At 32.6% G+C, this 11,563-nt stretch overlaps 5 protein-coding genes across 7 annotated transcripts in view; 2 read left to right on the top strand and 3 right to left on the bottom strand.

Annotated features, from left to right (window-relative positions):
• On the bottom strand, nucleotides 1,020-1,888 carry LOC104768427. The gene is made up of 3 exons (XM_010492417.2): nucleotides 1,746-1,888; nucleotides 1,492-1,597; nucleotides 1,020-1,399 (listed from the first exon to the last, which is right to left on the bottom strand). Exons 1-3 carry the CDS (start codon nucleotides 1,785-1,787, stop codon nucleotides 1,272-1,274), a joined length of 276 nt encoding a protein of 91 aa, XP_010490719.1. The 5' UTR covers nucleotides 1,788-1,888; the 3' UTR covers nucleotides 1,020-1,271.
• LOC104768426 (histone H2B.9) lies at nucleotides 4,292-4,818 on the top strand. The gene has a single exon (XM_010492416.2). It carries the CDS (start codon nucleotides 4,372-4,374, stop codon nucleotides 4,765-4,767), a length of 396 nt encoding a protein of 131 aa, XP_010490718.1. The 5' UTR covers nucleotides 4,292-4,371; the 3' UTR covers nucleotides 4,768-4,818.
• Nucleotides 4,971-6,024, bottom strand: LOC104768425 (probable histone H2A.4). Its single transcript, XM_010492415.2, has 2 exons — nucleotides 5,684-6,024; nucleotides 4,971-5,320 (listed from the first exon to the last, which is right to left on the bottom strand). Exons 1-2 carry the CDS (start codon nucleotides 5,897-5,899, stop codon nucleotides 5,069-5,071), a joined length of 468 nt encoding a protein of 155 aa, XP_010490717.1. The 5' UTR covers nucleotides 5,900-6,024; the 3' UTR covers nucleotides 4,971-5,068.
• On the top strand, nucleotides 8,028-8,505 carry LOC109131301. Its single transcript, XM_019242091.1, has one exon. The coding sequence runs from the start codon at nucleotides 8,140-8,142 to the stop codon at nucleotides 8,362-8,364; it is 225 nt and encodes a 74-aa protein (XP_019097636.1). The 5' UTR covers nucleotides 8,028-8,139; the 3' UTR covers nucleotides 8,365-8,505.
• Nucleotides 11,006-11,563, bottom strand: part of LOC104768423 (short-chain dehydrogenase TIC 32, chloroplastic) — a 3,075-nt gene continuing 2,517 nt past the window's right edge. For 2 of the 3 annotated variants that reach the window (XM_010492413.2, XM_019242012.1), the window contains exons 7-8: nucleotides 11,496-11,542; nucleotides 11,006-11,393 (exon numbers count right to left, since the gene is read on the bottom strand). In XM_010492413.2, the coding sequence (XP_010490715.1) occupies nucleotides 11,193-11,393; nucleotides 11,496-11,542 (248 nt within the window). In that variant the 3' untranslated portion in view covers nucleotides 11,006-11,192. The remainder of the gene's footprint in view (nucleotides 11,394-11,495; nucleotides 11,543-11,563) is intronic. The other variant, XM_010492414.1, reaches the window with a different exon arrangement.

Here is an 11,563-nt window from a genome sequence, read left to right as displayed (position 1 = left end):
AAATATAAAACTAGATTAGAGTTGAATATGATTTGTTTGAATATGTAAGCATGAACTCTTAATCATGCATTTTAGAAGTTGTTTAATTTCTTAAAAATGTTTTTTTGTTAATATCTAAAAAGTTCGGTTTTATCTTTTGAAACATTTAACTAAATTTAACAAGTCTTACTGAATTATAACATGAATTATATTACATTTAGAGTTAGATTAAGGGAGTATTATTTGAAAATATAATGTCCTTAAAGATATCATCCACGATACATACTATATCTTTTTAAGTAAAAAAAGGAGCAATGGACTAGTCGGTCCAATCAATGAACCGAAAATGCGGAATTTCAGATGAAGAAGAGTGTCTTCACCAAACAGGACCAAACTTAGCTTCGACACTGACCAAAAATCAAAAAAGGCAAGAATACAAAAACAGCCACCACGGTTTTGCGGTCATCACCAAATCCTAACACGCAATCCTATGTAAATGACAAACATCTTCACGTGCTGCCACGTGCCTTATACACGTGGCATCTCCACTATTCGATCTCTGTCCAACAGTCTTTTTTTTTTTTTTTCCTTATGCAGCAATTGTTTTTCTTGTTAAACACGAGTCAAACTAGTTAACGGCGATAAGTAAAGAGGTTATATCAAACTCCGGAAATCTTAATGACGGTGGCAACGGTCACATATATAGTCCATGACATCGGATCATATGTTAATTTCGAACTGGTTATGATTTCAAGGGTTAGAACCAAGTTACGTTACGTTGTACTCATGAGTTAAAACCCAAGTCGGAAATTAATTATGTTTTAATTTTGATCAGTTTTTTATATCAATATAAATTGGTTCAACATCAACAGCAGTGTTTGAGTTTGACTAAGTTTTATACCAAACATTTTTATATATACCAAAGGGATTCAAGAATAAACATTTTTTTGCCTAAGTGATACATAATTGTATGATCATATAAATATGAATAATATAAAATCACGGTCTAACCGAAAAAATATGCAAATTAAAGTATAGCGTAAAGAAAAAGGGGTGCCAAAAACTTCTTAAACGGAGAGAGAAAGACATATATTCCTATTGGTGAATTTATTCATTCCTAATGAAAATTACGATACATATTCCTAATAGGTATATAGAATCGGATCATACATATACATTTTTTTTTTATATATCATACATGCATGATGCATAACATACACATACGACATACCTATTATATAGGTAGATTGTGTATGAGAATGTATGTGTAAATAAAAGTAGGGTGTCATGATTTAGATTGTAGTTCGTGAAAGTAAATCTTGGATTATTCGAGCTGTCTCTTTCTCGGTTGGTATTTCTACTCGTCTTCTCTCGTATGCCTCGAAGAACTCTTTGTTCTCCTTCTCTAGCTCCTTCCACACTGCATAAAATCTAATTTAATCAGTTCTCCACTCCTCCTCCTTTATCTTATACGTATATAATATTTACCATATATGTGTATGTATTGTGTACCTGTGGAAGTGATGATAGGCTTGATATTAGCATGCTTGAACAGAGCATCCATACACTCTTCTTTGCCCATGTTGAACAATATACATTCTTCTATCAAATGATGCACCTGCAGCCAATAATTTACACATGGTGATGATATATGATCAGCATCCTTTAAGATACACAAATAGATAATAAAAAAAAATCAAAGATCAGAGATTGGTTTGACAAGAAAAGAAAGAAAAGAAAAGAAAGAGAGTTTGATGAAATCGTACCAAATGGATGTAAGATGCTTGAGAGCTATTCTGATCACCCATGATATATGAAAATAATGAAAAGAGAAGATTGTTATAGAGAGATGGTATTAGAGACTATAAAGATGATGAAGGAGGAGATGATAGGCAGGTGAAGAAGATATATATATATATATATATCAAACGCTACAAGGTGCCGGAAAATAGAAAGAGAGACATTAAAATATTCATAAGTAAAAAAAATAATATCGAGAAGAAATAGAAGGAAATGACATATTCGTTGAATTATATAAATATATTGTCACGGAATGACCTATTATGGACATGGTTTTGTTTTATTTGTGTAGTTGATTACATATAATTCAAAAGAAATCGAATCAATTTACGAATGTTACTTTTTGCTTTTCTTGTTAAAATTGACATGTTTCTGTTTTCATGGAATCGCCTAATTAAGTGATTAATTATACCGTCATAATTCATAATTATAAGAAGAAGAGGAAAGATATATATATATATATATATATATATAATAAAATTAATCAAGATGACAGTTAAAAAGAAAATTAATATGACAAATTTTTTAAAAATATTTTTAGTGATTAAAATATGTTATCTTCTGTAATCTAAAGTCTAAACTCTAAACGGCGTAGGTGGTTAAAGTTTTGCTGACTTGTAAGATTGGGCTCGTGATAGGGCCCATAATCCCACGTGGGCATTTGCATATGATTGGCTGAGAGGAGATTACAATTAGATTTTAGGAAACGGTAATGCTGCAATGCACCCCCTTCTATTTGCTTACGTGGCACTGGGTCCGTTTACCACGTGAAGTAGGACACATCCCAACTGATTCAAAAACTATAGTTTATTACACTGTGACCATAATCATTCTTTGTTTTAGCATCTTTTTTTTTTTTTTTTTTTTTTTNAATCTATTTCTCAAATTCTTATCTTTCTCTCTTTTGCAGAAGAAAACAGAGAAACAAAAGATCTTATTTTTAACTGCAGGTGGGGTTTTTTTTTTTTTTTTTTTTTTTTTAATATTACTGTTATTAACTTTATTGTAATATTAAATCAATTTATTTTGTATTTTGTTACCTTGTGTTAATGTCACCTAGCTAATTCCACCTACCAACAATTGACTTGTTTATTATACCTTATAGTTTCATTTACGAAAATATATGAATGTATTCTCTTACTATATGCCTTCAGGATACTATCTCAAACGTTACTTAAATAGCTAGTGATAATTGATAAACAACAACAAAATATAACTAGTGACACCGACGAAAAATTATTGTACTTAGACAAGAACAGTAAGTGTTGCACTGTTGTCAAAGGAAAAAAAAAAAACTGATGTTAGGTTCGTAATTAAAAGCTTTGCTACAATTTAATACAGTATATAAAGGGATTTAAGTATACATTACCATCAATGATGTCGTTTGGATCACTATTGATTAAAAAAGTAAATAAAGATGATTGGATTCATTGAGACGTAACCGAACATCATGAAAACCGTGTGGAAGATACGTTATAACTGACGTAGTTTATGAGCGTAATTTGTGGAAATAGTGTACGTTACCTAACTGTATAAGATCCGTATGATTTAAATAGAATATAAATTATATTATGATATACATTTATTGAATGTACTTTTTGCAAGCATAAACAATTGATGGTTTTTGTGGCAAATGGCGGAAAAATATAATTTGGAAATTGGAATGATATTTAAAATTTAAACGGAAAACCGCCACATAGAAATTAAGTTCAAATAGCTTATTTATATATAAAAGTTTTACTTCTAAATTATCTAAAAGTAAATTTCGTTCTCTACTATATTCTTTTCATCAGGAATCTGAACAAGAAAATCAAAACCAGCCAATGTACGTGCAACAAAAATTTGATCTATTTTGTAAGCTCAAAACCAGTCAATAGTTTATGATCTATTTGATCTATTTAAGGTAGGAATGAGTTCGATGTACTCTGGAGTTTCCCCACATCTTAGGAAGGCCTTTCGTTGGATTCTCGAAACCTTTAGAGGGACCACTGAGTTTGGTAACTATATATGTCGAAGAAGTCCTTCTTGGAAACTCATATTAGCTGGTACAAAGATTACATCATCAAATCATAAAATCACTTATATACGATGTCAAAAATGCATATAACACTACTTCTCACACAAACTCATCCATCAGCATCAGCTGGTACCAGTTTCACCTTATCTTTTTGAATGTGAAAACAGTTTCTAAAGTTCTAAAAATATTCGTTTTTGAGTGATGCATATATATGAATTGTTAATTAAGAAATTCCCGAACAAAAACATTCCAAATTCGCATGCTAAATTAGTTAACAGGCCTAAACTATCTTTACTTATATATATTAGTTTAAGCCCAATAAAGCCCATAAAAACCGCCGACTTTAGCGCCAACCGTCAATTAGTATTACGTTAGTAACAACTATTCATCTAACGAGTTAGAAAGACACACGTCAGCAATCCGCGCCATGTTCTAATACCCAATCATAATCATTCCACGAAACATATAAATACAAAACCGAAACCCTTACAAAAAAAATCATCATCTCTCGCTACAGTTTCATTCCCCGAGAAGTATTCATTCATTTCATCGATCAAACCTCGTCTCGATTTATAATGGCGCCGAAGGCAGAGAAGAAACCGGCGGAGAAAGGACCACCGAAGGCGGAGAAGAAGATCACGAAGGAAGGAGGAACGAGCGAGATCATCAAGAAGAAGAAGAAGACGAAGAAGAGCACGGAGACGTATAAGATCTATATCTTCAAGGTGTTGAAACAGGTTCATCCAGATATTGGAATCTCTGGTAAAGCGATGGGGATCATGAACAGTTTCATCAACGACATATTCGAGAAACTCGCTCAGGAATCGTCTCGTCTTGCTCGTTACAATAAGAAACCGACGATCACGTCACGTGAGATCCAAACCGCCGTGAGACTCGTTTTGCCTGGTGAATTGGCTAAGCATGCTGTTTCTGAAGGAACCAAAGCCGTCACCAAATTTACAAGCTCTTAAAAAAATATTAGATATATATATATATATGTTATTGCTTTTTTTTTTTTTGTGTCTTTGATCACATCTTCTCATATGATGATGATGAAGATGATACCTGAATAATACATTGTTCATATGAATTCTCTTCTTTATGATTAAAGTTTGGATTTTTTCTGATCCTATAGACTAATTTTAGTGCAATTCGTAAAATTTATGTAAGAACAGAGTATGTATTTTTCGACACATTGTTTACAACATGGTGAACAGTAAGAGGTGTTCTGTCTTTACAGAGGAACAGAGAGGCATATTAGAGAGGGAAGAGTTATGCCTTTTTAGGGGATTTGGTAGCCTTTGATGGTGGTGACTTGGGAGTTTTTGTGGTTGAAGCGGCTTTCTCAGACTTCTTTGGGAGGAGGATTGGGTTTATGTTTGGTAAAACTCCGCCGTGTGCGATGGTTACGCCTTTGAGTAGCGTCCCTAGCTCCTCGTCGTTCCTCACTGCTAATAGAACATGGCGTGGTATGATACGGTTCTTTTTGTTATCTCTTGCAGCGTTACCCGCTAGCTCAAGAACCTATATGGACAACAGATACAAATGATCAGACTTGGTAACTTAAACAGATAGGTTTTGGCCTTTTGGGACATTCGTTGTAAAGTTTAGTCTGATACATTCGTGGTAAAGGTTTTGCAACAAGTTGATCCAAAAGATGGGTTCTAACAACTTAGTAACGATTTCAATATTTACAACCTCACAACTTAGTAATCGTTTTCTATTTGTGACCCGAGAATATTTGCATAGATGTAATGTAATTTACCCTAAAATTCAGACGAAGATCACATCATTGATCATTATTCTTCTGAATAAAAACTAGATGGTCAACGAAACATATTCGATAATCCAAACGGAATCAAATAGCTGATCTGAATCAGAATATACCTCAGCAGCAAGATACTCGAGGACTGCAGCGAGATAGACCGGAGCTCCGGTTCCAACACGTTTCGAATAACGGCCTTTCTTAAGATAACGACCGATCCTACCGACAGGAAACTGTAGACCGGATTTAACCGACCGGGAAATCGGTTTCTTCTTTGGACCTCCTCCAACGCCTCTTCTTCCAGCTGCTCCTTTCTTCGTTTTTGTTCCAGAATCCATGCCTTTGCCCTTTACTACTTCGAGACTATATTTGATTATAAGACCGGAATGATGCAAACAGAGGATAGCGAAAGAGCTTCGGTTTGGTTTTAATTATCAGTTGATGAATGTTAGCTTTTGGATTTAATATGATTCAACGGCTACGATTTGCTGATTTGGCTATCTTGGCTTCAATATCTGCTACATTTCTATGGATTTTTTTTTAAAAAAAAATCAAATGTTTCTAATTTTTTTAATAAATATTATACTATTTTTGTAGTGAAAATTACCACATTGAAAAACAATTAACAGAAATAAAATTTAGGAAAATTAGGTACGTTGAAGAATATATACATTCGAAAAATTCGAAAGAATTGGTAATGCTTGGATGCTTTCTATAGGACACTGATCAATTAGTATCACTGATGATCTCTTGAAGTTACTACTATAGCTTAGATATCCAAACTAATTTTCATACTGTATGTACCCATGTGTATCTGTAATAATCAATGTCCATAACTATTCATGTAGTTAATGTCTCTTTACCATTTCGTTTGTGGGTTTCACATTTATGTAACGAATTCACCAACCATATCCAAAAGACATGGCTCTTACCATAATGTTTACGGATTCAACATTTCACAACCTATCTTGTACTCTTAGTCTTAGCCGTACATTATGTATCAAGCCATACAATTGTTCATATGCATTAGTACGTAGCATCCGTTGACCATCTCTCATTAACCAACACTCAAGGCTTCTCATTCCCACTTACAATACCATTCTTCTATTAAAGAAAAAATGCAGCAACGATCTGATCTGATTCAATTTAAATTCATATTATTATATCTTCTCTACGTCTATATATATATTTTTAGAAATATACATCTTGTGAAATGACTATATGTTTAATGTTTGTGTCTCATTTAAATCTATCTTATCAACTGGAAAATTTTGACACAGACAATTAAATACATGTTTGCATTCGTGTCGTGTGGTTCTAAAAGGAACGTAACACAACATTAAATTCCAACGAGACTGACATCTCCTCACATGGGGGAGAAATGTTTGTCCTCCATACAAGAAAAGTAAAAGAAGAAAAAAAAATACAATAATTTGGCTTCTTAATTTAATGTTGTAAACAAGCTTATCGGAAGTTTTAAATATTTTGTCAGAGAACTACATTTATAATATATTCTCATCAAATGCAATGAACTTTTTTTTCTTCTTCTTTCCACTAAGTGCAATGAACCATGGTGGTTATCGGAGAAGTTTTTGTATAATCGCAATGAACCTTTTCAACATTAAGAGATTGCAGACGCTTGCAGGAGTAAGTAAGACTATTCAAATACAGTAATCCCACACCACATGGACTTATTTAATTACCTTAAACAAATTATAGTTAATACAAATTTTAAAGTCAATATAGGTTTACCTAACAAAAGGTAAACATGCTAGTGTAAAAAGTACAACACATAAGTTTAGATCTGAACCATTTTGACCATGCACAGAACTTATACTGAACCATTTGACCATGCACAGAACTTAGACTGAAAAAGCTATGCATACATGTTGGAGATATTATTTAGTGTTTCTATTTTGGAAAGAGTTTAATTACAAAACTCCTAGCTTTTACGAAAATATTTTGGAAGAATTAGTGACTTAGTGTTAATGCTTCTTTCATTTTCGTTCTACCACTTTTGTTCAATCTTTTTGTTTTCATCCTGATATGATTGATAAATATTCAACCGGTACTTTGGTGTAAGAAATTTCCAATCAACTTTTTTTTTTTTTGTTCTCCAATCAAACTTACTACTATAAAGCAACACGAAATCCACACTGCAACACGAAGACCACACTGCATAAATTAGATTGTACTAAGTGATCATTATTGTACTACATGATCATTAAGGTAAAACATAAAAATTATAATTTCTTAAAAAATAGAGAATCATTTGATATGTATAAAAAATAAATAATTATACAGTATATTTTTTTTTTTGGTCAACAACATAAATAAATTAACTCAAAAGAGCTAACGTAATAAATTATTAGTTATTCAACGAATTTAATGATAAAAAGATAATTACTGTCTATACCTAACCCCATTTGTTTTTCACCCTCTTTTATATATAAACAGCCTCTCTCTACCTCCCGATCTCATCACTCTTACACCAATCTCTCTTTCTATCTCCTTTTTTCTCTCTCGCTCTCTCTCTCTGCTCTTACCAATCTTTCTTGTCTGAATCCGAAGCTAAAACATGTCGGAGAGACCAAGCCGTCACCAGAGAAGACCTTCTCAGAGCTTCCCGATCTCCCTTGATGATCTCTCCGATATCTCTCTCGCAGTCGCAGCAAGTCCTCCTTCCTCCGTTCCTGCTCAGCCACCGCGCCACCAGATCCCTCCGCCTTCTCCGGCAGCTCCTCCGGCAAACCACAGCGACAATGGTAGCAAGGATCACAAAGGGAACGCTTCTTCTAATTGATTTCGCTTTTTTTTAATTATCGCATAAGCCTTCTTCTTCCTCTGTTTTCTATCTTTATTTCCGCTTAATAATCAGATTTTGTATGATAATGAATCAAATGTAATTTCGTATTTCGGGTTTATGGTGATATTAATTGAAGAATACATGTGAAAAAAACCTTATCATATTGAAATTTATAAATCAAAATCTGGATTAAACAATTTTCTTGATTGTGAAGAAAAAATTACTAAAGCCAAAAAGACAATTTTCGTGTAACGCTTAAGAAATTACTTTACACTAATGCTTAAAGAGTATATATGTTATGGTACGGTTGACGTTGACCGAGAGATCCGTGGGTCTTCTATATTGAAAGGGGTGTAAAAGGACTTTGAAGTACGAAAAACAATAGTATATTTATATATATAAATAGACGCAAACATCAATAAGATTGATTATCTTTTATTTTTTTGATTGATATATGGATATTTAAACTTTTACTCAAGAGTCAAAACATGCTTCTTTTTCTTCTAGTGATGTAGCAGTACAATGATGAATTGATGAATGATGATCTTTAGATGTGTGTGTGTGTGTGTGTTTTAGTTTTTCTCTTCAAAATTTTCAATTACATATTTCCATATTATTATTTTTTTTTTATTGATTCAACTAATTTAGTCAACATACATTTTGGTTTATAAGCTGATAAATAATATTTTGACCAAAATTAATACTAGTACATTTAGTACTTCTTTAACCGTCAGGGAAAATATATTGGAAAAAAAAAAACAAAATGATAATTGATGTCTCCATTGAGCATGAATATACATACATATAGATCATCTTTATTTTGTCTTTTGAAGTCGCATCTTTATGAAACCTAATATTTATCCATTTAAATGCCAAACGAGAATAGTACAAAACTTTTGTTTCGAATGATTTATTTAACTAAACGAAGGATTTAAGGGACCAAGTGCAAAGGGTAAGCCATACGTAAAAAGAAAAAAACTCGCTAAACAAACACTAACCAGAAACGTGAGATTTGACTTAAGTTCTAGTTTATTGTTCAATTTATGTTTATATATTTTACTAATTATTGAAGAATTTAAATACAAAACATATAGATATGATTAGTTGTCAACTCTATCAAATTCCATAAACATGATGAACTGATTTTCGAAGATAACTTAATTGAGAGAAATGTCGTAGCTTAGATGGAGTATCCACTAAACATCTATATAATAATAATAGTTACGTAAAATAAAATGATTGAATTCATGTGGCCAGTGGTATTGGTCGCTATAAAGAGTGATCATGTTGCTGGAAATATATATCTGTTCGAAATTCCAATTTTATTTGCCTCAATAATAAATATTGATCTTTACTTTTTTTTTTTTTTTTTTTAAGTTTTGTTTATAGTATTCTCCATTAGACCGAAAGAAATATATTAGACAGGGAAGAAGTGAATAAAGTGGGATCCAATTTTAGCGGGAGAAGATTAAAGATTCCGTCGGTGTTCCCAAAGACAAGACGTTAAACAATTAAATTTGTGAAAAAAGTATATAAATTTTGTAAAAATATCATCGATCAGACGTTGTTTTGTCTCTATCCAAGGAGTTCCTTTTAAATTTTCTTTTTCTATCAGGAAAATACGCTTTTAATTGGATAAATAGTGATGTTACGTTATAAATGACTGAAAAAACACATGGTTGTAATAATTTTCTATATATTTTGGTCAGTATCTATCTATTATGAGTCAATAAAGGTAAAAGTCGGAGGACAAAAGAAAAAAGTGAAATGACCAGTTACCAAAGCCACAAACTCAATATACTTTGGGTTAGTGTGTTAAAAATAGATATGTTATTTTATCGTAATAGTCTTTTACTGTATACAGTTTGGAAAATGTCATATTTTGCGCATAGTAATATATCGTAGTAGTTTTTTTTTCTAATCAGTTCTGATTTCCAAGGAAATAAGTATGGAAACGTGCGACCACGTGGTGAATCACGTTGTCATGGGCCCGGCCCAACATAATACCGTTAAACGGTTATACTGTGTCGTCGTCGTTATAAAGCACATACAATTTTCCTTTTTTTTTTTTTTTTAAAGGAGGGATATTCCTGACCAGAATATTATTAACCGGAATGAACCGATATCAAGATTGCACCGACCGAGGTAAATTGAACCGAATCAACACATCTGATTTCACCAAATCTTCTTTTTCTTCTTGGCTCTTTGTTGCTACTTAACTGAAGTTAATATAGGTGAATGTTTAACTACTGTGTATATTTGTTAAAGTTTCTAAATATACATCTCTCCCTACTTGGCATGTACGAAGAAACTCTGTTTCTTGACCTCACATGGACACTATATAAGGCATTGGTGATGGAGAACTGACACTCTTTATATACTCTTAAACTATGAAAAGAACTGATCCCAGTTGCTGATACACACACAGTTTATAACTAGTCTCTGTCTTAAACTCCTAATCTCGAAAAATTCTCTCCTTAAAAAAACAGTTTGGAGTAGTTGTTGTACAGTGAAAAGTATGGCAGATTCGGTGCAGGCAAAGATCATAGTCATTCATTATACGTTTCACTACACTCTCCTCTCTTTCTTGTTTTTAGCTCTTAGGTTAGAGAAAGTGATCATCTAAAGAATAATCAAGTGATGAACAACCCTTCTTTATATATTGTCCATTATACTATAAAAAGATTAATACCGTTACATAATCACTCGATAATTTTGGCATATATTAATGCCTAGGGTGGAACGAAACAAGGTACGATGTACATCCCAGTCTCTGCCTTTTCTTCACTCTTGAGTAACGACAACAAGAACATCTTGGTTAATTTTTAAGTGGAGTCATCAAAACCCAAGTAGTTCTTTTTAGAAACAGAGTTGATTAGCTTAACGCTGAAATCCCAGAGTTTCTGTGCCAAAGTCTCATCTCTAGCAAGTTTGCTTGGAGTCACTTCGTTGCAGTCTGCAAAGTACTTTCCTGTTACTCCCTTCACATTTGGATGCAAAGCAACATAACATGTTGTAGCTGCTCCCTGCAACATTACATCAAGTATCACAATGTTGTTCTCATATTCGTCTTTATTTAGTATCATAGACATATAGAATTTTAGATTCCTCTAGTATAGTATTAGTACCTGAGGTATATTTTTCCACAAGTAGAAGCTGAAGAACTTCAAGAATCCTGTGAAAAAGATAGTTTGTT

Source organism: Camelina sativa, chromosome 20 (assembly GCF_000633955.1).
Source record: "Camelina sativa cultivar DH55 chromosome 20, Cs, whole genome shotgun sequence".
Classification (NCBI taxonomy): Eukaryota; Viridiplantae; Streptophyta; class Magnoliopsida; order Brassicales; family Brassicaceae; genus Camelina; species Camelina sativa.
The sequence above is the reverse complement of the archived record's forward strand: the minus strand, read 5'-3'. Positions and strand labels throughout refer to the sequence as shown.

Excerpts from the sequence above, each read along its gene's own strand:
- LOC109131301 (XM_019242091.1), top strand. The coding sequence starts at position 8,140 with ATGTCGGAGAGACCAAGCCGTCACCAGAGAAGACCTTCTCAGAGCTTC.
- LOC104768427 (XM_010492417.2), bottom strand. The coding sequence starts at position 1,787 with ATGGGTGATCAGAATAGCTCTCAAGCATCTTACATCCATTTG. Across the intron at positions 1,598-1,745 it reads AAGCATCTTACATCCATTTG|GTGCATCATTTGATAGAAGA; the intron begins GTACGATTTCAT and ends TATTGGCTGCAG. Across the intron at positions 1,400-1,491 it reads GCCTATCATCACTTCCACAG|TGTGGAAGGAGCTAGAGAAG; the intron begins GTACACAATACA and ends GATTTTATGCAG.
- LOC104768426 (XM_010492416.2), top strand. The coding sequence starts at position 4,372 with ATGGCGCCGAAGGCAGAGAAGAAACCGGCGGAGAAAGGACCACCGAAG.
- LOC104768425 (XM_010492415.2), bottom strand. The coding sequence starts at position 5,899 with ATGGATTCTGGAACAAAAACGAAGAAAGGAGCAGCTGGAAGAAGAGGC. Across the intron at positions 5,321-5,683 it reads TCGAGTATCTTGCTGCTGAG|GTTCTTGAGCTAGCGGGTAA; the intron begins GTATATTCTGAT and ends TTGTCCATATAG.